At 34.9% G+C, this 26,884-nt stretch overlaps 1 protein-coding gene and 1 long non-coding RNA gene across 5 annotated transcripts; one reads left to right on the forward strand and one right to left on the reverse strand.

Moving 5' to 3' along the window:
* The first annotated feature begins 920 nt into the window (after window positions 1-920).
* Window positions 921-3,370, forward strand: LOC128555280 (uncharacterized). Its single transcript, XR_008369939.1, has 3 exons — window positions 921-1,133; window positions 1,357-1,471; window positions 3,136-3,370. It is a non-coding gene; the product is annotated as an uncharacterized LOC128555280 (long non-coding RNA).
* Window positions 3,371-13,595: 10,225 nt separating this feature from the next.
* On the reverse strand, window positions 13,596-16,023 carry LOC128545911 (uncharacterized). Of its 4 annotated transcripts, none has more exons than XM_053537229.1 (5): window positions 15,638-15,977; window positions 15,472-15,513; window positions 15,085-15,187; window positions 14,620-14,764; window positions 13,596-13,953 (listed from the first exon to the last, which is right to left on the reverse strand). In XM_053537229.1, the coding sequence occupies exons 1-4, from the start codon at window positions 15,894-15,896 to the stop codon at window positions 14,650-14,652; spliced, it is 519 nt and encodes a 172-aa protein (XP_053393204.1). In that variant the 5' UTR covers window positions 15,897-15,977; the 3' UTR covers window positions 13,596-13,953; window positions 14,620-14,649. The 4 variants fall into 4 exon arrangements, with proteins under 4 accessions (XP_053393204.1, XP_045214199.2, XP_053393205.1 ...); XM_045358264.2 differs by having other exon boundaries at window positions 14,620-14,730; window positions 15,638-15,965; XM_053537230.1 differs by lacking the exon at window positions 15,472-15,513 and having other exon boundaries at window positions 15,638-16,023.
* Window positions 16,024-26,884: the final 10,861 nt, after the last annotated feature.

Here is a 26,884-nt window from a genome sequence, read left to right on the forward strand (position 1 = left end):
TACCTTCATGTATTTTACAGATTCATAACACATGATTTAAAACTGTGATAATATATATTCCGAACTTATTATTTCTTAATTTAAACTTTTATTATTTTAACGCTTAGATTAGAAATGTAACACAAATAATTATTTGAAAAATCCTCTTATTTTTGTGACATATACATGCACATAAAATTACAAGTTAGGGAACTTCATTAGAATATTTACTTGAGTAATAACCTCAAATAAGGTGTGAATTACATAATACCATGAAAAGTAAGTTTGATGAACCGGCAGTATAAATTAAGTTTTATTTAATGTATTACAGTCTTAGAAGTCTTGAGAAAATCTTCGTAGCCTTGGTTTGAGAAGAAGGAGAACTTTGGTTGTGCCCAGAGTTCAGGCAGCATTAAGTATATACTTTAATCTGTTTTCTGTGTTTTGTTTAAAAAGATGATCTTGACATGCTTGAAGGCTTTGAAACCTATATAGCTAATGGCTACTTGTTGACTCTGCTATTTTTGAGCCGCAGTGAAATTGCCAGCTATTAATTATCCAATATGTGAAAACATCAGATTCTGGTCTTATCCTTAGGTGTACTATTTGTCTAAACAAAAAATTGATAGCCATTTTTTATACCACTTGTACCAAAGTACCAAATGCATAATAGTAACTTTCAACAAAGGATGGTAACCATTATCACATACTAGTCAGACAAAATTCACAAGAAATAGTCATGTGATTGCTAAATAATTACTCACAAACTAGTTCAGAAACACTTTTAGAGAAATGTGTGCCTGATGGAAATACCTTATTTTACAATAAACACACATCACAGAAAATGGGCAATTTTGAGCCTTGTCCAAGATCTGTCTGAAGTTGTGAAAGCTGACCATACCCATATTATACATGTATTTCTTTTTGTTCTTTACTTTTTTTATTCAAAACCAATTTATATTTTTCTTGTCATTGCATAATAATCTCTGTACATGTACAGATATGGTAAATGGACAGATATATTTTAGCCACTTAATGACTCAACTTGTAAACAAACATATAAAATGGACGCTTGCAGTGGTTTGGTTGATTACTGGATCTGTGCCACATGAGACTGGCCAAATAAGCACTGCTGGCTTGATGCATACTTGTAGGTACTTGTCTATGATTCATTATGGAAGTGCATATCAAGACTGATAACTCAACAGCAATTAGGAATGAGTACTAAGCTAATAGGTAGACCTTTTGCCTTCCCAACAATGTTAATGTTTATCATGGAACTTTTTCAGTCATCAAGAATAATGTATGTTGACTGTTTTAAACCTACCAAGTTTGAAGCAAGGATAAGTGAATTTAAATTGTTTTTATAATTTCTAGACGGAATCGAGTCGTGGTGGAGGCTAATGCGGCAAATGGGAATAGGCTACTGGATTTACTATTTCAAAGATCTGGATGACAATGGGGTATTGTCCACTGAAAGTCCAGTTCATGTGTGAATATTTTCTCAACCATAGGATAATGCACAAAGTGTATAAATAATTATTGACAAATATGCAGGTAAGAAACCTCAACAAGAAGATGTACAGATATTTTCGCAAATATTGTTAAAAGTAACTTATTTAAGCTCTACTTAGATGCTAGTGTGTGGGAGTTACTTATATAATAATAGTGTGAAGAATTTCCAATGAAATCGGATTTTCTCATTGTTTCTTGATTTCAAGGGCAGATAACTCAAAAGCAAGGATGGCGACCTATATTTTTTATTTCATTTTCTCTCTGTGTGGGAAATTTTTTCACACTATTACATGTATTATATAAGGATCTCCCAGACTTTTTTGTGTGTGTTTTTTTTTATAAATTTTTGTGTACACGTGTGTACTTTGTGACGTTACTTGGCAACGCCACATTTTCATTATGTCTGCCGTAACGATTTTACATGAAACGGTTGTTAGACGAAATACATATTAAAACGCATTTGATGTTTTTTATCATTTTTAGCTCGACTATCTAAGAAAAGAAGCTATCCTACTCGCCCCGGCGTCGGCGTGAGCGTTAGTGTGAGCGTCACACAAAGTTAAAGTTTGCGTACCACCCCAAATATTTTCAAAGTCCATTGAGATATTGCTTTCATATTTTGCATACTTGTTTTCCATCATGACCACATCTGTAAACAGGAGCAGACAACTCTATCAAGTATTTTGACTGAATTATGGCCCCTTTTCGACTTAGAATATGCTTATTGTAATGTGAAGTTTTACCCATAGCTTATATTATACTATCAAGCACTGAGAATAGTCGAGCGCGCTGTCAACTGACAGCTCTTGTTTATATATATACACACACATGTTCATAAATTTTTGAACTGATTGTATAAAATTAATACAATTAATGGTGTTTTAGCTCACCTGTCCACACAGTGACAAGGTAAGCCTTTGTGATCACATTTTGTCGTTCCTCCGTCCGTGTGTGCGTCCGTGCGTCAACAATCGATGTCTGCGCTCTAGTGGCCACAATGCTTCTTCAATTTTCACCAAACCTGGTCAGAAGTTGTGTCTGGATGATATCTAGGTCAAGTTCGAATATGGGTCAGATGGGGTAAAAAAAACTAGGTCACACGGTCACGAAGTACATTGAAAATTAGCTTTATAATGCTGTAGCGGCTACAATTTTGATTAGATTTTCAACAAACCTGGTCAGAAGTTGCTTCTAGGTGTGTTCTAGGTCTTTGTTTAAATATTTGCCATGTCTTGTCAAAAACTAGGTCATGGAGTCACTTAATATATTAAAAAAAGCCTTTAAACACTCTAGCAGCTACAATTTTCATTGGAATTTCACCAAACCTGCTCATAAATTGCTTCTAGATGATCTCTAGGTAAAGTTCGAATATGGGTCATGTTGGGTCTAAAACTAGGTCACAGGTTTACTATGTACATTATAAAATAGCCTGTGAACGCTCTAGCGGCTACAATTTTCGGTGGATTTTCACCAAACTTGGTTAAATGCGACATCTAGGTGATACGTAGATCGATCAAGTGTCAAAAAATCGGACACATGGTTACTTAGTACATTGAAAAAATGAAACAGTCTACTTAAACAGGTGCGCGACCTTAAGATCATCTATGATGACCCTCTTGTTTTGTTACCCATTTTTTTCAGGGAGTGTCTGAGGTTTTGTTTTACGAAGTTGCTTCAGAAAGAACTTGATGAATTGAGAGAACAGTGGAACTTGCATCGTGTTAGAACTTCGTCAAGTTTTGCTGGAAAGCCAAACCTGCTTTATCACCACCCAGAACGTTTTGGTTAGTTGTTCAGTTCCTTCGTTCCTACATGAACAGAATGAAACATAAAGAAGCAGTACTGTACATACTTAATTATAATTTAATTTAGCAGATTATTTTTACCATATCTCAACTTCACTGTCCAATAATCATAGTAATTATTGCTTTATTTTTTTAAGATCTAATAGGACATAGTTCATTACTTTTAATATATCGCTAGTTAAGTTGTCTTAGGGATAAATTTAGCCTGGAATATACATGTCTGATGATGGTGGACAATTGAACCAAGTTATGTCATAATTTATGACAGTCTAGACAAGTTCTGTTTAATGCAAAATTGACCTATAACCTCTATATGTGCATTTGAAGTATGGACCTAGGACTTAAGCAAGACACATGGTCTCATTTCGGTGAGCATTTGTGCCAAGTAATTGCAAAGTCCTTAATTGCGTAAGAGATACAGTTTTTACAAAGTGATCTGGGCACACACTGTTAGCAAGCTTTGAAGGTCTTTATATTGTGTCACTGTGCAACAAGTATTGATGGCAATTTTGCCACTCATTCAAGGTTGTTTTTTTTTATTTTAAGGTGCAAGAGACTACAAATTTCCAGTAGAGTTTGAGGATATTGATGCTCTAGAAAGATTCACTGTTAGACACCACAGTATAGTTGTCTTGATGAGTATGTTGAAGAATTTCAAATCCTTCTTGAAAGGAATGGAAAGGAAATGTCAAAACTGTCATGAAGCTATAACCCTTTATTTATGGTTAATACAACAAATCTAAAATGTAATCTTTGTCCTGCAAGCATGGCTTGAGTTTGAGGAGGATATGTAGCAAAGATCAAGAGCTAAGTAAAGCAAACTTTATAGCTCATGAAAAGAGCAACAACATTGTCATACATTTTAGATACTAGTTGCATAAATATTGGAAATGTAATTGCTAGAAATATACCAGATCACTTTTTTTTCTTTGGAAAATCAATGTAAATGCGGATTGCATTCACAGGCTCACTGCATGCCATCGCAAAGTTATGACAATTCCAACTTCAGTAATATCCAGGAAATTTTCTGTCTGACCAAAGTATAGTTACACAGTTTAAATGACCTAATAGCTAAACTAGTAACTAGCCTGAGAATGCAGTCGGACATAGATATTGCATAAAACCAATGGTGTGATATTGTTAAGTCAGAAATGTATGAGAAAATACTTTTATAACCATTTATATGTAATAACATTTTATCTTGTTCCAAATATAGAACGTTTAAACCTGGTGGAATGATAAATCGTCTGATCTGTGGCGAAATGTTCATACAGCAGAAAGAAATTGGTTAAATTGTTCTTCCAAATCTTGAAAAATGATTTTAAGCATGTATAATGTTAATGTTAAAGAACGATTTGATAGAGAGGTAACAACGTTCTATAAGGTTTTATTGGTATAAAACACAAAATAATATTTTATCTGATCTACATTGTGATAGTAACCAGTTTTGGAAAACAATGGGCAAAACAGGTATTGCAAATGAAAAAGTAAGACTATACCAATGCAGGTAGCTGATATTGTAACTGACAATGTTTTAGATACTGATAGTGTTTTAGAAGTAAAGAAAGCAGAACAGCGTCTGGTTTTGATATGTTACCAGAGAGGTTTTAAAGAATGATACTTCAATTTTTATTTTGCATAGTCTTTTCAATATATGTTTTAAAAACTGGTCAGGTTCTAGCACTCTGGTCAAAAACTATTATAAACCCAATACCAAAGTCATCTTCTAATGATCCTAGAAACCCTATGTCATATAGAGGTATATCATTGGTCTGTTCTATTAGATATACATACCTTGGTTTAACCTTAACTGAACATCTTGATTAAACATTACAGCCAAAATGGTCGCTCAGAGTGCTGGCCGTGCCCTGGGACTACTCATTGCCAAGTACAAAAGCTTTGTTGGGTTACCTTATGATGTTTATACAAAATTGTATTATTCAAATGTGGTACCAATTATACGCTATGGAGCCGCTGTTTGGGGTGCAAAAAGATTTTCCTGTATCAATGCAATACACCACAGGCTATGAGATTTTTCCTAGGCACCGGCAAATATACACACAATGCTGCTATACAAGGTGACATGGGTTGGCAACCATTATTGTTGAGCAATGGAAAAAATATATGTTATCACTGGAACTATTGTTTACATTAACATGATTATAGAATTAACAGTAAGATTTTTCAATGGTGTTTAAGAAAAGGTAATCATAGTGTATTCTAAAAAGTCACAAAGGTAAATAACGACATAGAATTCTGGTAATATCTTTGATAAACTTGTCACTACTGTCTACATGATGATGCACTGTAAAATGTTGCATGTAAAGTAGTCACAAGGCTTAAAATGAACATATCTGACCATGTTTCGTGAAACTCTGATTAAAATGTGCCTTTAAAATGGTTGCAAGGTTTTCCTCAGATTTGACATAGTGACCTAATTTTTGACCCAGTTGACCCATATATAAACTGGATCTACATATCATCAGAGAAACATTATGACCAAGATTCATGAAAATCCACTGAAAATTATAGCCTAATCCTACAGACACAGATTCAAACTTGACCTAGGTATCATTAAGCTAAAACATTCTGACAAAGTTTCATGAAGATCCATTGAAAAAACATAGCCTCTAGATTGGTCACAGTGTTTCGTATTTGGTTACGTAGGTATTGACCCCACTTGACCTAGATTCAAACTCGACCTAGATATCGATATAAACATTTTGACCTAATTACCCTTGAAAAATGTGGCATTTGCAGTGAGTGATCACAAGCAAAAGTTATATGCATGCATGGCCAACGGATAATCACAAAAGCTCAACCTGCCACTTTGCAACAGGTGAGCTTATACTAGGTAAGTACATGTAGGTCATGGTAAAGATTATTCAAGGTAATTACTGAAAAAATCATGCAGGTGTTCCGGATCTGTGATCTTGTTAAAAAACAAGAGCTGTCTGATGACAGCGCGCTCGACTATTCGAAGAATAGATTGAAGAATGGGGTCAAAATGTTTCCACAGATATTCAGACAAAAGAAATAAATAGATTAGACAAACATTGTTCCTGTATTTCTTTGATTTCGATAAGTTTTGCACTAAATGTCAATGTATGAACCAATTTCAAAGTCCAAAAAGGGCCATAATTCAGTCAAAATAGTTATGTACTCTTACCTACTGATGGAAATCATAATGATAAACAAGTGTTCAAAGTTTAAAAACCATATGTCAAATAGTTTTGACAAAACGTGGACTTGTATAAAAACAGAACCAATTTCAAAGTCCAAATAATGCCATAATTCAGCCAAAATAGATGACAGAGTTATGTACTCTTTCCTACAGATATAGACTATTATACTGAACAAGTGATAAAAGTTTCAAAGCCATATGTCAAACACTTCACAAAAATATGAACTGGTACGGAAAAATTAACCAAGACTTCTAAGTCAAAAGGGGCCATAATTCAGCAAAAATCCTTGATGGAGTTATGTACTATTGCCTATACCTGGATATGGTGATGGTAAACAGGTGTTGAAAGTTTCAAAGCTTTATCTCAAAAGACTTTGTCAAAATACAAACTGGTACGAAAAACTAAACCAAGAATTCTAAGTTGAAAGGGGCCATAATTCAGCCAAAATCCTTGATGGAGTTATGTGCTCTTGCCTATACCTGGATATGGTGATGGTAAACAGGTGTTGAAAGTTTCAAAGCTTTATCTCAAAAGACTTTGTCAAAATACAAACTGGTACGAAAAAACTAAACCAAGAATTCTAAGTTGAAAGGGCCATAAATTCAGCCAAAATCCTTGATGGAGTTATGTGCTCTTGCCCTATAACTGGCCATGGTGATAGTAAACAAGTGTTGAAAGTTTCAAAGCTTTATCTCAAAAGACTTTCTCAAAATGTGGACTGGTACGAAAAACTTAACCAAGGTGTGTGTCGCCGACGCCGTGGTGAGTAGGATAGCTCTACTTATTCTTCGAATAGTCGAGCTAAAAAGTGGGTCAGTTACACAAGAGTAAGACTATTCACGATGATTAACCCTCCTTTTTCATACTATGGCTGATGGCATAATTGTAGCTTTTTCATAGGCGACGTCGCTTATCAAATATTCATGCTTTTCACCTTGTAGCTGGAGACAATTGCTCCAAAGTGTTAAAAACATTAAAAGAAACACTGTCTTTTTTAGTTTTATTGCAAAGGATATCCTTATCCTTAAATGAATCAAAATTTTATGTAACATACTAGTCAAAAGTTCAAACGCCCATATGTACATAAGTATCAATATTTCATTTAATATTATACCAAATACACTGAAATTTGACATGAGTATCACATAACTATCCTGTAACAGAATAAAAAACAAACACTTATTAAATACCACAGTAGTCTGCGATAAAATGCATTAATTAATTGAAGGGGGCATTTTTAAAGTTTGCAGGATAGGTCAGAGGCGCGTAACGGTAACATGAACGGTCAGCGATACCAAAAGGACATCTTGCGTGCTGTGGTGGTACCTTACATCAACGCACATCCGGCGTACAATCTCATTTTCCAACAGGACAACGCACGTCCGCACGTGGCTCGTATAAATATGGCATACCTGCAGCAGAACGGCGTCAACATTCTTGATTGGCCTGCGTTATCTTCCGACATGTCGCCAATTGAGCACTTGTGGGACGCGCTCGAAAAGGCGATCCGCCAGCGTCACAGACAGCCTAGAAACCTACAGGAACTAAACCAATGCGATTATCCAGGAGTGGCGTAACATTCCAATTAACTGTGTGCGTCGTTTGATCGCATCAACGCGAAGAAGATGTTTAGCTGTGGTGAATGCTGCTGGTGGCCACACCCGCTATTGACTGATCCTGCGAACTTTAAAAATGCACCATTCAATCAATTAATACATTTTATTGTTATGTACTATGTTTTTCTGTTAAGTTCTTGTTTTTCATTCTGTTACAGGATAGTTATGTGTTACTCATGTCAAATTTCATTGTATTTGGTTTAATATTAAATAAAATATCGAAAATTATGTACATATGGGCGTTGGAACTTTTGACCAGTATATAATTATACTCGCCCTTCAGAGAGCATCAAAATCAAGAGCAACATTTAGTATGAAAATTATTTTTCCAAAATAGGCCTACACAACATTTATACTGAAATAAATGAGTAACCGACAGCTTAAGTATGAAACACTTAGGGCTGTTCCAGGAAAAAAGGCATGGAGTGTGTGTGTGTGGGGGGGGGGGGGGGGGGGGGAATGCCATTTAACAAGGCCGCCAGCGGGGCAATTACACCCGAAGGGTTTGAGAAGGATGGGAGTAAAATTTAAAGAAACTAACTGTTGAAGCCAAAGGACAGGAAGAACAAAAAGAAGAAATTCAAAAAAAAAAAATTCTAAGTCAACAGCAAAACTATAAGTCCACAAAAATCCTTACCAGGTATAGAATATGTCAAAATACACCTAAAATTTGGAGATACCATCAGAAAAGTGGTCTCGGTTTCTCCCTATGACCAATAATAGAATAGTTACACAATAAGCTATTTATAGTAACATAAAAGGGAAGTAATTCAACAAAAGGGTCATGATGACCCTGAATTGCTCACCTGAGTAATATGAGCCACATGTTTCAAATGGCAAACTGACTCTAAAATATTATAAAGTAGGTCACATTCATGGTCACATGAAAGTCAGTTTTAAGATTGGTGTGCAAAACTGTACATGTCATCCAAATTTCATGGCTGTAATCTTAAAAACAAGAAAGAAGTCAAGTCACAGTCAAGTGACTCCTAATTGCTTAGCGTCATCAGGTAATTATAATTAAACAGTCTAGGAAATATAATCTGATAATATTCGAAGTTATTTATTCCTATATAACTCATAATAACAAATGAACCCCAGGGCGGGCCTCTTTCCATCCGGGTCATAATTTGAACAACATTGTCACAGATCCACTAGGCAATGCTACACACCAAATATCAAAGGCCTTGAACTTACTTTCAGACACGAAGATTTTTAATTTTTTTCCTATATAAGTCTATGTAAAAATTGGGACCCCCCGGGGCGGGGCCTCTTTTCACCCCAGGGCATAATTTAACAATCTTGGTAGAGGAGCACAAGGCAATGCTTGATATCAAATATCAAAGGCCTAGGTCTTGCGGTATCAGACAAGAAGATTTTCCTATACAAGTCTAGTAAAACTTGGGACCCCCCGGGCGGGCCTCTATTCACCCCAGGGGCACAATTTGAACAATTTTCATAGAGGACCATTAGATAAAGTCACATATCAAATATCAAGACTGTATGCCTACCCCGGTAAATTAGTCCTACAACGAAAAGTCGAAATTTAAGCGATAATATCGTGAAATTATCGGCCAAAGAACCGGCACGAAAAGTAGAAGTTAAGACTTCAATTTATACTTTTCGCCCTACAAATTAAGTCGATAAGTTGAAATTTGCACGACAATTGTCGCGTTACAAACTTCGACTTTTCAACTTTTCGAGGAAATATCTTAGCACGAGAAGTTGAAATTAGCTCTCTTAATTTCTACTTTTCGCGCTTGATTCTAGGTCGAAAAGTTGACGTTTGCACGACAATTGTCGGGTCAAAAACTTCAAGATTTCGACTTTTCGCGGTAAATTTATAGCACGAAAAGTATAAATTAGATGCTTAATTTCAAGTTTTCGCGTTTCTGTCTAGGCGAAAAGTCGATGGCGGAAACAGGATTCCGTACGTAACAGCATAAATGCATGTACATTATATTTATCAAGATTATTCTATTTATAGTATGCTATTCTAGCTATAGCAAAGGCGGTTTTCACAAATTACTTCTATTTATAACAAGTAAGGTTTCCATTAAATTCAAATATATTTCCACAAAACAAGATCAAAGAGACACACAATATACCGTTAATCCAATACACACAAAGAACCATGTTGGATTGGAAACTATATAAAACGAACAGAAAAAAAGAAGACAAACGTTTTTTAAGAAAGATGCAAACTGTGTATCAGAAATAAGATCAGCTATCGGCATTGCTAAATAATGCTACAGCAAAACCTCAGTGCAATAAACATAACATTGAAGTGCAAAAACAAATTTAAGTATTTTCCAGCAGTATATTGCCTAATTAGTGTTTATATACTAACAAGCAATCATACCTTGACTTCCAATTTAAAAAGAAAGAGACAAATGATACAGATATACTAAGTTGTCATAGACTTATATCCTTTTCAAACATAATGCTTTCAATTATCAATGACATAAGATTTGAGAAGATATCCGCATATATAAAAAATATTACGTTAATATAGAATATCTAAAATGGGTGATTTTGTTTCATAACATAGAAGTTGCATTTTCTATAATGTACTCATGAAGATGAAGGAAACTGTTTCGACCAATGAAGCACAACTGTCAGTATCTGACGTTCAAGTTTTTTTAACGTTTAATATTATAACTTATCTTACTGTAAATACAACTTTGAGAGACTGTATTCCTTTGCAAAGACTTTTGCGACAAGGGATACTTCTCCGTACATAGTCCCGCGAGCAATAAAATCTGTAAGAAGATTCTTTGGAAGCACAGAGTGCAACCAAGCAAAATAATTGATTTCTGTTCATGAGAGGTAATGGGAAGTGCAACACCCCTCACGCCCACTAGCACCGGCTTAAGCGGAACTCTATTACAAAGATATTGAATGGACTCCATGATCCCAAAGGACCAGAAAATATAACAACACTGAATCCAAGTACTCAAATGGAAAGGTACAAACTAACTAAATCTAAGCAAGTTAGTATAATATAAAAGTTATGTTTATAATATTTGTTTATTATTTGTCAAAGCAGGAAACTGAAACTTATCAACGTAGCAGTCTGCAAGACACTGATCAACCGTTAAGAAATTTTTAAAGCAAGACAACATAAAGAATAGCATAAACATTTACTTTGAATTGAACCAAAGGTGATTTAGTGACATTACTTCAAATGATATGATGTATATAACAACATGACAGATAGTGAAAAACTATTTTTCCTTATTAACAATTATCAGAACAAAGTTATAAAATTTCTAGTTAAAGTATATATGTTAAGAAGAAGTTTGCTTTATGATAAGTAAATAAGAGATGCAATTGCAATTATTTATACACCCGTGCACCCCCCCCCCCCCCCGTTGGCTAAGAAGTGACCTATACTCATCAAAGATTCACCCTAGTGACCGTACTACTAGTATTTTGGCAAAGGAATAAATATTTCTCAAAATTTAGCCCCAGAGACGCATCAGAGGTCACCATTTCATACCTGTATATCACACTTTTCCGGGGGAGAGCCCCCTGACCCCCTGTCCTCATAACCCATCTGTCGCCTCAAAATTTAGACCCAGAGACGCACCAAAGGCCACCATTTTATACCTATATTTCAAAAATTTACATCCATCTATAAATACACTAAAGGACAACATTTTATACATGTATTTAAAAAAATCAAGGGAATGACCCCTGATACCCCTAGACTTGTGCCCCCCAGTCAAAAAAATCTGGAATCGGCCCTGCAATACATGTAATATGTTTTTATTCTTTTTTATCAGTGTTCAATTTATATGAACAGAACAGAACAAAAGTTTATTCAGTAATGTGTACATATAGTACCTCATTACATAATATACATTGACATACAAGATATGATCATGTGACAAAATTGTTGAAAATTTATAAATGGAGAACGGGTCTTAACGGGTCTTTTTACCCCAAGACATCCCAGAACCCCCAAAAAACTCACCATGACACCAAAAAAAAAACAACAACCACCATATCATCCAGCATCAAAATAATCACTTAATTTGATATTATGAGTGGGTAACTATATAACATGATAACTCAAGGGGAACAATCCAAAACCGCTTAACTGTAAATAAAGGTGTTGCAGTTATTTCCCTCTCAATTGGTGCGATTAAAGTAGTTGTTATTTAACAGACATACAAACCTAAAAATGTACACTGGGAGGTCCCGGGGCAAAAAGACCCACCGGATCGTAACGGTCTTAAGAATAAAGGTGATGATGTTATTAAGAAACACAAAAAGCGTTACAATGAAGACATCAGTGATTGCTATTCAATATTAATACGGTAACCTAAACTGTCTGGAGAACGAACTATGTAAAATTCACTATGACAAAAGATAACGAGTTGTTAGTACTGCTGATATTAATGTTTCCATGTAGGTATAATTGTCACTGCTTTTATACAATGTAGATGTAGGATGAGCACAATTAATAATTTCAATTGCCCGTAAACACTGGAAACAATCATATCAACACTACAATGAACATGTTGCCCGTTATTATCTAAGTAACATATTATTCCTTTTATCGCTTGCTAGTCTGATATATCTACATAAACCTAATTGAACAGATTTTTAGTACATAGCAATAGTTCGACAAATTTATGCATATTTGGTCTTTCATAGTAGTACTTTTGTATACATTTGCTAAGATATTCGTTATAAAAGTTACATTTCAAAATAAAATGAAACTCGTCCTCAATATCATGGACATTACAGAGTTGACAAATTCTTTGGTTTCTCTCCAATCTATCTCTACCATATCTTCCAGTTTCTATGCGCAAACTATGAGCAGATACCCTAATACGGGTTAAATATTGTCTAGTTTTTTTTACAAACATTTTTTTCTAGATAACTCTCCATACCAAATACAGGTTTAATATACATATACAAAGTATTTAACACACTGTTGTTTACAATATCAGAAAACCACTTTTGCTTAAAACAATATATAGCCCTTTCTTTAAATGTTAGTAAAAACACATTTGACTGATAAATAAGTGGGTTAATAAAAACTATTCCATACATCTGAAAAACCATATTCTTCAAGCAAAACATTTTACTTTGGAAACCCAATTTTAACACCTTTTTTACATTCATTTAAAACGTGTTCATACACTACTTTTTAGTAAAATATTGTTTGTATGCAACAATTTAAATCAGTACTTGATTATTTGAACATATCTATTTATGTACAAAGGGTATCTTCCTATATGTAGAATTGTATCGATCTCATTCATGTTCATAACTTACGTTGAATTTAGTAACAAGGTGACTTATAGGTCCGATGGGCCGGGTCTCTTTTGATGTATTTATATTATTTATTTGAAATTTATGGATACACAAGTCACTATCATAAACAATTTACTTACTTACTTATAATATCAGTTTAATATAAACCGGTGTCAGGTAAAACCGGGATTCTATGTTTGAATAGAATATAAAATTCCCCTACGTATAGCTTATTGATCATTTCTATTTATTGCATTTACAACATTATATATTGTCAACTTGCCATATCATACTATATTTGGTAGCTCGTACGATCAATGATGATTAACATTACAGAACAGTGTATACAAATCAGGCTATCCCCATGTGCCCCTTGATTTGTACCTCCCCGACCGGTCTCTCACGAAGGAATCCAAACATATCTCCCTAGCAAGAGTACTACATAACTCGTGAAAACGTCTAAGTACTTTTAGAGGTGAGAAGTAAGAGGTTTATCTAAATGAGTAGTCGGTTTATATGAGTCTGGTGAAGAAGAATCTGAAGTCGGTGGTACGTCTGTCAACTTTCTTTCGGCATACGAATCTGAAAAAACAAAACAAGAAGGTCATGATGACCCTATATCGCTCACCTGTTAAACTTGGCCTAGGAATCATCAAGATAAACATTTTGACCAAGTTTCATGAAGACAGGATCATTAACGTGGCCTCTACAGTGTTAACAAGCTTTTCCTTTAATTTGCATGTTGACCTAGTTTTTGACCCAACATGATCCAGTTTCGAACTTGGCCTAGGAATCATCAAGATAAACATTCTGATCAAGTTTCATGAAGATAGGATCATAAATGTGGCCTTAACAAGCTTTTCCTTTGACTTGACCTGGTGACCTAGTTTCTGACCCCACATCACCCAGTTTCGAACTTGGCCTAGAGATCATCAAGATAGACATTCTGTGCAAGTTTTTATCAAATCAATGCATTTAAACGAAACCTCTATATGGCTGAAAGAGTCAGAATAGAAAATTTTGCCCCTTTCAGGGCCAGTAACTCTAGAACCCATGATGCAATCCAGCCGCTTTTCGAAAGGGACCGAGATCTTATCATGACGAAGGGTGATCACAAAAGCTCACTACGTGACAGGTGAGCTAAAAACAGAAAATAACGCAATTTACAAAGGTAGCAGATTGATAATAATTTGGTTTATTTAATATATTTGGGATTCCAACTATACATTGTATCAAATTTAAATTTACCGTTATCATGTGATGGGACTTTTTTGATCTTCATTTTTCTTCTTGTCTGATACTTCCTTCTTCTGCTCGACACATGTGATGAAATTTTGCATCTCTTCGCTTTTCGTCATCCTGAAGGAAATTAATTATCACTTTGAACACATTTCTGAAATATCAAATAAATGTTAAATGTCCGTGTCCATGATTATTACATAATGCCTTTTTAATCACATTTTAGCGTTGTGGTGTGAAATAACATTTTGTCGTTCGTAATTATATTTGGCGGCAAATAGTTTTGCTACTCTAAATAATGAGAATGAGATATTTCACGTTGTCTAACTAGAGGAGGGGGATATCGACTGGGGGGATAGTCAGTAAATTTTCAGTGAACACCTATTCGAATAATAAATCGTACTGCCCAAACTGAATGATGGGCCAGTCCATTTTAGAAATTTAGCAGGGTTAAAGGTTAAATGAATAACTCACACTTTCTTCAGTTTGGAGATTTTTGCAACAAGATAGGCCACTGGTATGGAAAAAGCCACGCATAGTCCAACGACGACAAACACAATTGTATCTATATTGTAACCTGAACAGTAAAGGAATCTAAATTAGGTCAATCCGTAAACATAGATTTGTGATATTATACAAGTGACATATTTACTTACTAAAAACAAGGATAAATAACCATGAAAAGATATATTTACTTTGTCTCTTTATCATCAGAATGATAATTGATATACATGCTTACAACAACTTTCATTTAATATACCACTGTCCGTTAAAATCAAAAGCATATATTCCGGGATTATACTACATGTTATTGATCAATTAAACTAGTAACACTCCTTACTAAAATATGGACATAAATACCCGATTTCTCGTAAGCAATCTCTGTGGTATTTTCTTCCTGTCCTGAAAGAAACAAATGCTAAGGTTACATTTAATCCAGTGTATAAATCCATGTGAAACTGAATTATTCCAAAAAAGAAATGTTTGCCTTGATTAAACTTCCATTAAGAAAACATATGGTACTCACCAATTAAGGAACAATTATAGAGACATTGAAGAGGCGGCGACTGAAGACTGCAAACGCTGCGTAAGCAAGGGATACATCTTTGTTCATACGCTTTAGATGAGCAGTACTGTTGCGGCCAAGTACATATGTCATTGTCGTAACACTGAAACTGAAATGGCCTGAGTGAAGCTGACTGACCAGCCTCGAAGTAAAACAAACTCAACAGTATGTGGAGAGTCAGATCTCTTGGTGAAATTGTGGAAGAAATTGAAGAAATCATTTTGTTTCCAGGTTTATACGACCAACTGGCCCAATACGTTTATCTGCTGAGTTTATATACACATTTATATACATGTAGCGTTTGATATATCACTGCAGGGTTCCCAAATTATCATATGGTAACTGCACCCATATATATTAATGTTCATTCCTGGTCCAATTTTAATGCCACAACTGAAGTGTGTAAAGGTAATTTTTAGAAATCATTATTTAATACAGATGTCAATATAGACCGAAAAACATGGTTGATCCCCAGTTATTAACTTTCAAACTATTATCAGAGTATTTATAATGAAGCAACAAAATTTTCACATTTTAATGAACTGTGACTAAAATACTTCACATGTTTATTGGAGATTGGTATACATGTATATTTAACTATAGGTAGACCGGATGTGATTTCAGTATTAGCCGTTTTATTGATACACATAAAAGATCATCATGCACTCTTAAGACCCTTATTAACAACTAACAGGTAATAACTTTTGTGGGGAACATCAGTTTTGAAGTAAACATCAGACCTGGAACAATTGATACGTATTAGACCTTCCTGATCAGACTGAATAATTTGACACAAGTGTATTCACAATTTAATTCATTACACTTGGTTATTAAAACTATCGACATATGTATTTCTTATTCCGGACCTTTATAGTGACTTTGAATATGTTCTTATTTTTATCTTTCGGAAGTTTGTGAAATGATACAATGATAAAAGAATTATTGATATTAGAAGACATTTTCTGTCTTGAATTGTATGTCTTCGCTATGATCAAAAAGCCCACACTTGGCTTTTAGGGAATGGATCTAGTGCCCTCTAGGAGGTAGAGGTGGGTGCATTTCAGTCTACAAAAGAGAAAGTGATAACAAAAGACAGGAAACAAATAACCTTGATTAAGCCATAATGGTCTATATATATATTTTTTTTTTAGCAGAGTCACCTAGTCGACAGAATACTTCCAGTAAACGGATGAAAACACTCACCAATATCTCTTTCAAAAAGATGAATTTATACATGATATTATGAAATTGTCTCGTACTTACGATTATGATTTTATGTTCTATTGATCGACCAACGAACTTTGCATTTTGTTATAAACGTCGCAGTTCAGGCCATCGTCACAAGTGAAATTAATGCTCTATTTGTGATTGTTTAAGGAAGTTTCTTATAAACGTCGCAGTTCAGGCCATCGTCACAAGTGAAATTAATGCTCTATTTGTGATTGTTTAAGGAAGTTTCGTCTTCCAGATAAGTTTGCCCTGGCGTTCATTGCTGTTAAGTTCGCTTGTATTTGGAGAAAGAGCTGTGCTGACATACTTAAAAGCCCTAGCATCTTTATATAAGATTAAAATGCATTACATTAGATAAATTTCAGAGGTCTATTAGTAATAATTTTAAGAAATTGTGCCAAGTGCGTCTTCGGCAGAATTTGAACCCTCAACCTACGGTTCAGTTGTTAGACTATTTACGTGATTGCTCCTCCTTTTACTGTTTTAGTGCCGCTTATTCGCTTTTTAATCATTTCTTTAAAAGTTGAAACAATGTTAGAAAGATAAAGATAATCGTACATCATCATATGTAACCTTTATCACAATTACTTTTATCGCATGTTTGGCGTCGTGTAATAAAGCTCTGACGTTGACATCGTTTATTTATAGGAAACGTTGGTCGAATTTACTTTGACTATCATAGGTAAAGGAAGAAGAAATGTTGATGTTTCAACAGGAAAAGCTTACATGTGATAAAATGAATATTAATTTGTGTCTTCCAACATTGAATTTATTAAACTCGTTGAATAATTTCAATATGAAAAGACACTCATGTACTATCCTCTATGTAAGAAACAACACTGAAAGAAATTCCAGTTTGATAATAAATAAATAGATAAATAAATAAATAATTCTAACATCAGAAATCTCAGTATCATTACTGTAAAGTAGTGGGATCCCTATCTTTACCTGTTTCTTTTCATGCCATGCATTATTTACATTAGATTATATATCCCCCGATTATTACATCAAAAAGGGGTAATATATAGTTTGTAAATCTTTATCTACATTGTTTGGTAATTAAATTTGGCACCAATTTTCTACATTAAAATATCATTAATGACATGATTTGACCATTTTAGTAGTCGATAGCCTACTCCCTAGAACGAAATAAGTTATTTTATCAACGTCATTTCTCACTAGCAGAAAAGTAGAAAGATCAAGCTGTGTCATTGCATGTAACTGTTTGAAATATAGAGGAAATGCCTATTGCCTATAACTGGTTAAAATATAGATGAACGATAATTAATTGTCTGTTTCTTTTTTTTTTTGAAATATAGAGGAACATTGCCTGTAACTGTTTAAAATATAGAGGAACATTGCCTGTAACTGTTTAAAATATAGAGGAACATTGTAGCTGTTTAAAATATAGAGGAACATTGCTGTAACTGTTTAAAATATTAAAAGTAACCGTTTAAGAGATGATTAGACATTGCCATGATTGCCTGTTACTGACTACTTTGCACGTAAAATGTGTAGAATATTTAAGGCTGACATTTTCAAGTAAATATGTTAAAGTGAATTCGTTTGTTTCTAAAGCTAGTTTTACTTCGTTAAACTAAAGCTGAGTTCTATATCCCCGTCGATATTCAACAGACCGATCCCGAGGGCGTTGGAAGTGCGTATGGGTGTGCGTGTGTATATAAATTACAAGGAACGTTATCGCTACATGTGCGTAACTCCGTCTAAATAATATGATATCTGGAACAACTGATACGTATTAGACCTTCCTGATAATATATCTGAGATTTCAGCAGATTGTATCATCTTTAACATATTCCTAAGCCTATGATGATTCAATAGACTTTGTGGTATCAAACCTACGCGTAACCTCATCAAGTTTTCGCCAAAATGTCAAGAGCCCAACCGGTAAAGCCGATTAACGGTCAATCTGACTTAAGTACTTGATCTTCTAAACGAAGATCTGAGAACGACACATTCACATACGTCTTCTGTATATTTTGGATTTCCAGTATTGCTATTTTTATTTCAACCATTCAGACGACTTGTCGAATATCAAAGAGTAAGAAAATGTGCAGTCATTCAGGGCTCGACCCGGTAACCCCTCGCTTCAAAGAAGTGGCTACCGACTGAGCTAACCGATATCTGACACATTAAGACATAAGAATTGTTATATGACAAAGTCGGCTACAGGTAATTGCAAAATGTTGTAAGTTAAACTCTGATTGCTACGAAAGGAGTCTCAAACATATGAATAGGTCGTTCTCAGATCCTATGCGTAGCGTAATAGGAGATGTACTTTAGTCAGATTGGATTAACGGTTCACGTGGCAGGAATTTATTTATGTCCCTGCACGTGGTAAGCGGTAAAAGAAGTATCGCTAATTAGCGGTAGGTTAAATGACGAAATCCGCAAGTAACGGGGAAAGGGTGGTGGGGGAGTGGGGTAGGAATCCTTCCAATATAGAATTGAAAGAAGTATTGGTACATCAAAATTTATTGGTACGCTACTTCTTACGGACGTAACAGCGTAAAAATGCTTAAAATTCCAGTCCCAGTCCCACAATAAATACATACTACGCACACATCATCTATATCACAATACTCATATTTAGTTGCATTAAAATTATTTCCCCTTTTGCAGTTACGCCATTTTCTTCAAAAGTTTGCCAAATAGCATTGCTACGAAAAATCGGATTTATTTCATTGAAAATTGGATAAAAAAACTTACTAATTTATTTGATAACATCAATCTACATTATTTTGGTAAGTGTAAATACGTATTGATGCATGTCACTTTTCTGTTTTTCCTGTCCAAATTATCAGCATTTGTATACGAAAGTGGGTGGGGTAAGGATTTTACATTAGTTGTGTAGAATAATGTTAATGCACGTTAATCTCCACAGACCTTATTTAAGACTTTGTTACACTAGTCCAAACTTTAAAAATAACAGAGCTATTGGACATTATATAAAACTTAAACAAAATATTCATAGTGAAAAAGGGGCATAACTCTGTCAAAACTCAATCAGTTATGGGGATTGTTTCACCTGGTGTAGACTTTGATAGTAGATCTAAATAACTATTTTAAGTTTCAAGTCAAAAGCTTTAATAGTAACAAAGATATTTGACTGGAAAGTCAAGCTAAAAATGCCTCATTTTCATAGCAGTAAATATTCAAGTCACATATCTATGTCATAATTACGGTTTAAGGTTTTAAATGCATTGTTGTATATTACACATTTTCTAACAGCATTTTCACAAACATATATTATTTGATTACATACTGTATGCCAATGTTATTACCTTTTTTCACGAGTTCGCTTTGTTGTGCGTCTACAGGTGAAATTTTCTCCATCCCTGGTGAATTATTTTTAATGTAAATATAGGCTGTACATCCTATTTTAAGTGTTTTATTAGTCAATCAAGAGCCAAATCAAGACAAATATATTTCTTCGCTCCTCACTCGCTCCTGATTTTCTCAAAAACCAAAAGAAATATTTCAACTATTTTTTTTGCTTGCTGCCTCAAATTTTTCAAAAAATCCGATGAGCAACTTTTCAATTTTGTGTGGCCTCAGCAGACTAGCTCCTAGACTATGATATATCCTTTTTACATTTTTATGACTGAGGCCATACCAAATTGATATGTCGTTCGTCGGAACTACCGCATCAATAATTTCATTCCCGAGAAAAAAAATAAAAATTACCCGCCCGCACGTACATAAAAATCTCCGAAAAAAAAATTTTTTTTCGATTATGCGGTCCGGAATAATAACGGCAAAACAGGTTTTATCGCTGTTTTAATGCGTCAAAGTGATATTGATCGGATTTCATGCGTCATGTAGCTGATGATCCAAACTGAAAAAGTCAGGAATTATGGTGTTGTTCATCATTTGGGTTGGAGTTCTACTAGGGGCACAAATTTGTTCATGTGTCAAAGCCATCTAACTGTGTTTCAGAAGAAATGTTATTCCACACAATCCTGTGCCTGTTTTGTCTTAAATATTCCTCATCCTGTGCCATTAAATAGGCACGTCTTCAGATTAATGTAGAAAAATCAAAATTAAAAATAAGACACTCATTCCTTAGTAATTAAAATTACAAAATAAAAAAAATAAAGTGATTCAGTGAGTTTTGGCAAGAATTTATTTGCAAAATCATTCATGTAGTCTTTAAAACATATAGAAAAGCTATATACTGTGTTACCCACACTGTAAATGTTTCATTTCTGTGTTATTTCTAAAGAAATGTTAACTTTATATATAATCATAACCGCCTCCTCAAGGGTTCAAGCTGGGAAAAAAAAAATAAAAAAAGCCCGCTCGCTCCATGTAAAATCTACCCGCCTCTGAAAAAATCAAAATTGAGAAAAAAAAAATAAAATAAAAATTTCGCTCGCCCGCTCCTATTTTTTTTGAAAATTTTCCGAAGAACTATTGATCAATTTGGTATGGCCTGAATGTAGTGATCCTATGTCCAATATCATAATTTTAACATCATTCCTCTGTGAAAATCTCTAAAATAGACTGGCTTTTGTCTCTATGGAATTGAATTTGACAAAAAGGGGAACATGTAGAAATATATTTATTATCAGTCTAGTGGCTAGTCTATGGCCTCGGGTATTAAATTTATATATTTTAACCTCTACTAGCCTTGAAGGGCATCATTACACTGTGCATGGCTTGAACAGACTCAATCAAACCGAGTCTGCAATTTTCCTGTTTGCCTTGTTTTCGGTGCTTCCGAGGGATCTACTTTTCAGATTATATTTGAGTCCTATCTAGATAATTGTTTTACCATATATAAAAAATTTCTCTTCATTTATGAAAGAAAATGTTTTATAGGCAAAGTCTTTGCAATTTGGAAGACACTAAAAATAATGCTGATGTAACTCTTGTGATTCCACTTTTTATGCAACACTGTAGATGAAATATGCTGAAAACAAATAAACATACATGTTCTGTGTGCTTTTAGTTTAGTTTTGTCCTTGATACAATGGCAGTAAGTAGTTGTTTATATAGAGAATCCATCATTGGTCTTCCGTGAAGATCAGAAAATCCCAACCCTCGGGTGCACCGCTCAAGTCTTAAACGAGGCTGAGCCGAGTTTAAGACTTGAGCGGTGTGCCCGAGGGTTGGGTTTGCCGATCTTCACCGAACACCAATGATGGATTCTATTTCTCACTTACCACAACAGAAACAATAAAAACAAGCATAAAAATATGAAACTACTTAAAACGCGGGAAATTGGCGTCCGTAAGCAGAAGTGACGTCGTGATATTTCAGTGACGCACAATAACAAAGTTCCGCTTTAGTTTTATCGTTTGTAACGTAACGGTACGTTCTTATCATAAAGTAATGAATTTTGAATCGAGAAATACACTATAAGGAACAGAGAGAAAAGATAAAGGTACCTGATTTTTAATTATTTTACATAAATAATATGTATATTCAGTGCATGAAGGAGTCCGTCACAGGAGTGTGGGATAACTTATTTGAGATAAGATTTTCCAGCACTTCTAAAAATAGAGATTTTTCTGTCCGATAAGTGAGAATTTCATATCTCTGTTTTCCTGTCCTAGTCTAGTCATAACAGTGAACAACAAATAAATTTATTTTTACATGAATCATCTTGTTATTTACAGTTACAAAGTCTCTTGGGACATTTCCCTTTCCATTTCAGAAAAAAATATATTGATAGGCCCAAGATCAAAATAAAGAGATCGGTAAGTGCTATTCCCAGTATATCAGTCTGTAATCAAGGTATACAAATGAGAATATTTGTAAATTTTACGTTTTATGCTAATTGTCTCCCTTTGTTTGATTCACAAGTATTATTATACCACATTAATTTTATATTACATAATGCATAAAAAAACCAGAAAACAACCAAATTATGATTCATAAGAAACAAAAAGAAACCACCCTTTTACTTGAAAATAACAAAAAGTGAATACAAAAATACAGACATATACACATATTAAAAATTTAACTGACTTTAAGGATAAAATACTGTTCTTCACCTTGAAAAAAATGTATCAGTCAGTTTGCGAAGTGTTGTACAAAGAAGTGGGTTTTTTATGCCCCCAAAGGGAGGCATATAGTTGTTGAACCGTCTGTCCGTCTGTCAGTCTGTCGGTCTGTCAGTCTGTCAGTCTGTCCGCAATTTTCGTGTCCGGTCCATATCTTTGTCATCGATGGATGGATTTTCAAATAACTTGGCCTGAATGTGTACCACAGTAAGACGCCGTGTTGTGCGCAAGACCCAGGTCCGTAGCTCAAAGGTCAAGGTCACACTGAGACATTAAAGGATAGTGCATTGATGGGCGTGTCCGGTCCATATCTTTGTCATCGATGGATGGATTTTCAAATAACTTGGCATGAATGTGTACCACAGTAAGACAGCGTGTTGCGCGCAAGACCCAGGTCCGTAGCTCAAAGGTCAAGGTCACACTTAGACATTAAAGGGTAGTGCATTGATGGGCGTGTCCGGTCCATATCTTTGTCATCGATGGATGGATTTTCAAATAACTTGGCATTAATGTGTACCACAGTAAGACGACGAGTCGCACGCAAGACCCAGGTCCGTAGCTCAAAGGTCAAGGTCACACTTAGACGTTAAAAGATAGTGCATTGATGGGCGTGTCTGGTCCATATCTTTGTCATCCATGGATGGATTTTCAAATAACTTGGCATGAATGTGTACCACAGTAAGACGACGTGTCGCACGCAAGACCCAGGTCCGTATCTCAAAGGTCAAGGTCACACTTAGACATTAAAGGTCATTTTTCATGATAGTGCATTGATGGGTGTGTCCGGTCCATATCTTTGTCATTCATGCATGGATTTTAAAATAACTACGCATGAATGTGTGACACAGTAAGACGACGTGGCGCGCGCAAGACCCAGTTCGGTAGGTCAAAGGTCCTAAACTCTAACATCGGCCATAACTATATATTCATTCAAAGTGCCATCGGGGCCATGTGTCATCCTATGGAGACAGCTCTTGTTTTTAATAGCAGGCTATGTATCAACTTTCCTTATCTTGATGGGAAATTTTCCCTTTTAAGTTTAAAAAATGGGAAGAATTTCAAATATAAAAATTAAATGCTTAACTGACAGTTAGAACCATTCTGTTGACTTTTCAAGGCAAACATAATTGAATGCTGATAAATGTTTGAAAAAGAATACAGTAAAACAAATAAATTAGATGTGGGGTCAGTGTTTAGTAATGCTTCATTAATTATTCACTTTTGTTTTATTTAGCCAATATTTTCTTTAATTGTTTTTATTGATAGGGGATTATTACTGTGTCCACTTTGTACAGCACTTGCTCATAATGGACCTTTAGCATTGACTTTTTATAGCACTTGTTCATATTCGACCTTTGTCTTTGATTTTTGCCGAACCCACTTGTGATGAGCTCGATATAGTCGCCACTTTTGGCGGTTCGGTGTATGTGCGTCCATGTGTGTGTGCTTGCGTGTGTCAGATTTTGTCCAGACCATAACTTTGACATGCATGGACCAATCTTGTTCATATTTGGCATGAACGTTTACCTCAATGATAAGGCGTGTCGTGCGCAAACCCTGTGTTCCTATCTCAAAGGGCAAGGTCACAGTTGAAGGTCAAAGGTAAAATTGAAGTTTGTCCGAAGCATTTCTTCTTCATGCATGATGTGATTTTGATGTAACTTGGCATGAATGTTCACCATTATGAGACAGAGTGTCATGCACAAGAACCAGGTCCCTTGATCTAAGGTCAAGGTCACACTTGACAGCTGGCGGCTCGACATTCTGCCCGTGGGCATACTTGTTGTAGCATAGACCTTTGGCATGGACTTTTTTATAGCACTAGTTTATCATTGACCTTTGGGGTGGACTTTTTTTATAAAACTTGTTTATTATTGACCTTTACTAAATTAGTATAGACATTTTGGTAGCACTTGTTATCCTGCGGAGGGATATTGTTTTGGCATTGTCCATCCGGATGTTTGTGCATCTGTCCATCTGTGCATCCATCCGAAATTGAAAATGCTTTTAATTAAAAAAGTATTTAAGCTAAAACCACCAAACCTCACATAATTATTGATTAGCACATGACCTTTATCCACGCTTAATATTATTCCCCTTGACCTAGAAAAGGCCAAGTTATTTCCCTTTATTTGTTTGGAAAAAAAAAAATGAAAATGCTTATAATTCAATAAGTATTTCAGCTAGAATCAACAAACCTCACTTAGTTTTTAATTAGCACATGACATTTGCTCACACATAATATTATCCACTTTGATTTAGTGAAATCAGATTTTTTTCTGTATCTAAGTAACCTATTGATGGAACTTTATGAAACTTTACACAAATATAGATCTGTATAGGGCAGTGGTTTCAGTGCAATTTCATCAGGATCTCTTCATTAACCAGTTATTGCCATTTATCTCTCTTACAGTTCATAAATTCCCATATAACAAAGTAATCCATGAAGGGATCTTCATGAAATTTAATATAAATGTAGATCACTATAGGGCAGTGATGCGTGTGTATCTTTTATCAGAATCTCTCCATTAACTGCGGAGTTATTGCCCTATAAGTGTTTTAAAATTCATAAATTCCAAGAAGAAAAGCAATCCATTGATGGATCATCATGAAACTTATAGATCATTAAAGAGTTTTGTAAAAAAACATGAACCAACAAACAGTTGCACTGTCCTTTTGTTTATATATATATCTGGAAATTAAAACCCACTTCTTTCACAAAACAGCTTATTTGGCGGGGGATATAAGTTCACTGAATTTGCATGCTTATCATTGACGTTTGGCATGGACTCTTTTTAGCTCACCTGATATAGGTATAGGTGGAATCACTCCATTGTCCATAGTCCTGCATCAACATTTTTTACTTAAACATCTTCTCCACTGAAACTACTGGTTAGAATTACACCAAACTGGGTCAGTAGCATCCTGGCATAGACCTCTATTAAGTTTTTTTTTTTCAAATGATCCCCTTAGCCCCATTTAGGGGCCACCAGAGCTAAAACAGGAAAACCTTAAAACAAACTTCTTCTCGGGCAAGGCTGGATGGATTTTCATCAAGTTTGATCTGTAGCATCACTGTAAGGTTCTCTGCCAATTGTTCAAATGGGGGCTGTTGGCCTCTTTTAGGGGCAGCTTGAGCCAAAATTAGAAATATCTTGAAACAACTTCTTCTCTTGAACCGCTTGAAAGATTTTCATCAAACTTTCTAAATGGCATCATTATCGGGTCCTCTCCCAAGTTTTTTTCAAATGGGGGCAGTTGGCCCCTTTTAGGGGTCACTTGAGGCAAAATCAGAAATACCTTTAAACAACTTCTTCTCATGAACCACTTGAAGGATCTTCATTAAACTTGGTTTGTGGCATTAATATAAGGTCCTCTCCCTATATATAAGGTCCTCTCCCAAGTTTGTTCAAATTGTGGCACTTGGCCCCTTTTAGGGTCCACTAGAGCTAAAAATAGAAATGCATTCAAAAGGTTTCTACTCACGAACCACTTGATGGATCTTGGTCTGTAGCATCATTTTAAGGCTCTCTTCCAATTTTATACAAATAGGAACAGTCGGTCTCTTTTAGGGGCCACTACAACTAAAAATAGAAATGTTTTTGAAAGACTTATTCTCATGAACCTCTTGATGGATCTTCATCAAACTTGATTTGTAGCATTATTATAAGGCCCGTTACCAAAATTTTTCAGTTGAGGGCACTTGGCCCTTTTTGGAGGCTGCTAGATGTAAAACTAGAAATACTTTTAAACAATAATTATAATGTCCTGTCTCAAATTTGTTAAAATGGGGGCAGTTGACCTCTTGTAGCTGTTGCTAGAGCTAAAATTAAAAATACCTTTTAATGACAACTTCTCATGAACCACTCAGTGGATCTTCATCAAACCTGGTCTGTAGCATCAGTATAATGTCCTGTCATAAATTTGTTCAATTTGGAGTGATTGG

The sequence above is a fragment of the Mercenaria mercenaria genome, chromosome 2 (genome assembly GCF_021730395.1).
Source record: "Mercenaria mercenaria strain notata chromosome 2, MADL_Memer_1, whole genome shotgun sequence".
Lineage (NCBI taxonomy): Eukaryota > Metazoa > Mollusca > Bivalvia > Venerida > Veneridae > Mercenaria > Mercenaria mercenaria.

Excerpts from the sequence above, each read along its gene's own strand:
- LOC128545911 (XM_053537229.1), bottom strand. The coding sequence starts at position 15,896 with ATGATTTCTTCAATTTCTTCCACAATTTCACCAAGAGATCTGACTCTC. Across the intron at positions 15,514-15,637 it reads CTATAATTGTTCCTTAATTG|GACAGGAAGAAAATACCACA; the intron begins GTGAGTACCATA and ends TGTTTCTTTCAG. Across the intron at positions 14,765-15,084 it reads ATCTCCAAACTGAAGAAAGT|AAATGTGTTCAAAGTGATAA; the intron begins GTGAGTTATTCA and ends TTGATATTTCAG.